The 2,723-nt window shown below is 48.0% G+C and overlaps 1 protein-coding gene across 1 annotated transcript; it reads left to right on the top strand.

Moving 5' to 3' along the window:
• Window positions 1-259: 259 nt before the first annotated feature.
• LOC128985266 (uncharacterized protein F54H12.2-like) lies at window positions 260-1,582 on the top strand. The gene has a single exon (XM_054404656.1). It carries the CDS (start codon window positions 260-262, stop codon window positions 1,580-1,582), a length of 1,323 nt encoding a protein of 440 aa, XP_054260631.1.
• The last annotated feature ends 1,141 nt before the right edge of the window (window positions 1,583-2,723 follow it).

The raw sequence follows: 2,723 nt of genomic DNA, 5'->3' as shown, positions 1-2,723 counted from the left end.
GGAGGAGGAAGAGGAGCATGAGAAAATATTCTACCGCCACCAAGAGACAGCATAAGAAAACGAATAAACGGCGCAGAACTACGACCAAAAGGATTAAAAGAACGAAAACTCGACGTTCTACAACAGGCAGTAAGAGGAGGACGACGCGCAGGAGCAGGTCTAAAAAGATTCGATCTACGAAAAGAACGAGAGCACGAGTAGGATTACCGGCAATAGATATATTCAATTAGACGTGATAAAATTTTTCTACAACAACAACATGTCGTTCATCCATCAGAAATCGTGCGAATGTGTGAAAACCGAATTGGATTTATTCTCGTTACCACCCACTCAGACTAGTATAGAGAACGGTAAGTGGATTCAGTACAAGCCTATCTCGTCTTTGACAGACGATTCGCCTATAGAGTTCGTCATACCGGCTAACGGAGAAGAATACACGGACTTGACGCAAACACTGTTACACGTCGAGGCGACAATAGTGAAAGGCGACGGCACAAAAGTGGAAGAGGCGTTAGTGGAAGAAATTGGTCCGGTAAACAATTGGCTGCACTCACTGTTCAGTCAAGTGGATCTGTTCGTCAATCACAAACTGGTGTCACCGCAAAACAATACGTACGCGTATCGTGCCTATTTGGAAAACCTACTGAACTACGGTGGTAGTGCGAAAAAGTCACATCTCACGACTACGCTGTTCTACGAAGACAAAGCCGACAAAATGGACGATTGCGACATTGCCAATGACGGACTGGTCAAGCGACGAGGATTCGTCAAGAAGAGCACATACGTCGACATGGTGGGCAATTTACATCTGGACTTGTGCAATCAAGACAAGTTCATGTTGAACGGTGTCGAAATGCGATTGCGTCTCGTCAGATCGAGAAACTCGTTTGCCGTCATGTCAAAAACTGCGACGGATTGCAAGGTGCACATTCGAGAGGCGAATCTGTTCGTCCGTCGTTGTAAGATCAATCCCGGCGTGTTGGTGGCGCACAGCAAGACGCTGGAGAGTGGCACGGCCAAGTATCCGATTACACGCGTGGACGTGAAATCCATCACGCTGCCGAGTGGTATCCTGGGCAAGACGTTGGACAGCGTGTTCCTGGGACAGTTGCCGAAACGTATCATCGTAGGACTGGTGGACAACGTGGCGTTCAACGGCGATTTCAAGAAGAACCCGTTCAATTTTCAACATTTCAATTTGAACTATTTCGCTCTTTACATCGACGGTGAACAAGTGCCCTGTAAGGCGTTGACACCGGCCTTCACGGGCGACTCAAAACTGTACGCTCTCGCATATCATACGTTGTTCACCGGCACCGGAATACAGTTCGCCGACAAGGGCAACGAGATCGACAGAACGGAGTATCCGAATGGCTACTGCTTGATGGCGTTCGACTTGACGCCGGACATGTCGGCCGGTGAATCAAGTCACTGGAACCTGGTGCGTAACGGTAATTTACGCATCGAACTGCAATTCAAAGAAGCGTTGGCCGCGTCCGTCAACTGTATAGTGTACGCCGAATTAGACAACGTCATCGAAGTGGATCGACACCGCAACGTGTCCGTGGATTTTAGTGGATAAAAACAACAACAAATAAAACAAAAATACATGAGCATCCGCAGCTCATGCCTACGTCACCGCCACTCAGCTCAGTCTAACATCGACATTCGACCGTGATGGATCGTTGTTACCGTCACGCTCCGTCGCGCCAGCAGACACAAACACCAACACATAATTATAAACAGGAATCTACAGCAGTTGTTTTGGACTTACAATGTTTCAAGGACAACAACAACGAATTCATAGTGAAAGAGGCCAGTGTGGTCGACGTGTCAACCGGTACTTTGTTACTACATCACGTAGCACGTGCGCCGTTCGATCGTGATTCACTGTCCGCAGATAAACTCAGAGAGTCCTACTGGTTGACCAAACACTGTCACGGACTCGACTGGAATCGTGGTGACGTGCCCTACTACGTGTTGATTGATAAACTGCGCACATGTCTCTCACGTCGCAGCGTCGTCTATGTGAAAGGAGTGGAAAAGAAAGAATATGTAGTCAAGAATTTAATCGTCACCGCGTCGGACGGTATGACTATCGGGCAGATCTTCGCACAGAATAACAAGTACGACAGATGGACCAACGAGATAGCTGCTGCTGCTGCTGCTACCACCTCGACTACGGTTGCGGTGGACTTGAGCGATATGGGTTGTGGATCACTGGCTTCGGTCGGTAATCTACTGTCTGCCAACGTGTTGCGATGCGGTCAACACAAGTGCGTAAAACACCGTTGCTCACTGTCTAACTGCACTCTCTTACGCGGTTGGTTACTGCTTACTTCCGCTGCCACAAAAGAGAACGCACACTGCGGTTTGTCGTCGTGCTACCTTTGTAGTAGACAACAGTTGAGGACTTGCTACAATGACGAAGTTGACAACGGTATATCAACAGCTGCGGCTGCATCATCACCGTCACTGATAACCCAAGCATCGATGACAGTGACGACTACATCGATCAACAGCAGTGGTATCAGCGGTCTCGATACCATTTCCGAAGAAGAAGAAGAGAACGAGGACAACAAATACGAAGAAGGAGACGGCTACGACTACGAAGAATTATAATAATTAAATGATAATGAATACTACCGACATCACGAAATATTTGTCTCAACTACCACGCGAGAAAATAGCGAACACAGGAGTGTACGCGTCAGACCGCCTGC

This window comes from Macrosteles quadrilineatus, unplaced genomic scaffold (genome assembly GCF_028750875.1).
Source record: "Macrosteles quadrilineatus isolate MER2022 unplaced genomic scaffold, UCM_ALF_1.0 Scaffold_2__2_contigs__length_208266976, whole genome shotgun sequence".
NCBI classification, from domain to species: Eukaryota; Metazoa; Arthropoda; class Insecta; order Hemiptera; family Cicadellidae; genus Macrosteles; species Macrosteles quadrilineatus.
The sequence above is the reverse complement of the archived record's forward strand: the minus strand, read 5'-3'. Positions and strand labels throughout refer to the sequence as shown.

What these genes read in the sequence shown, in the direction of transcription:
- LOC128985266 (XM_054404656.1), top strand. Translation starts at nt 260, where the DNA reads ATGTCGTTCATCCATCAGAAATCGTGCGAATGTGTGAAAACCGAATTG.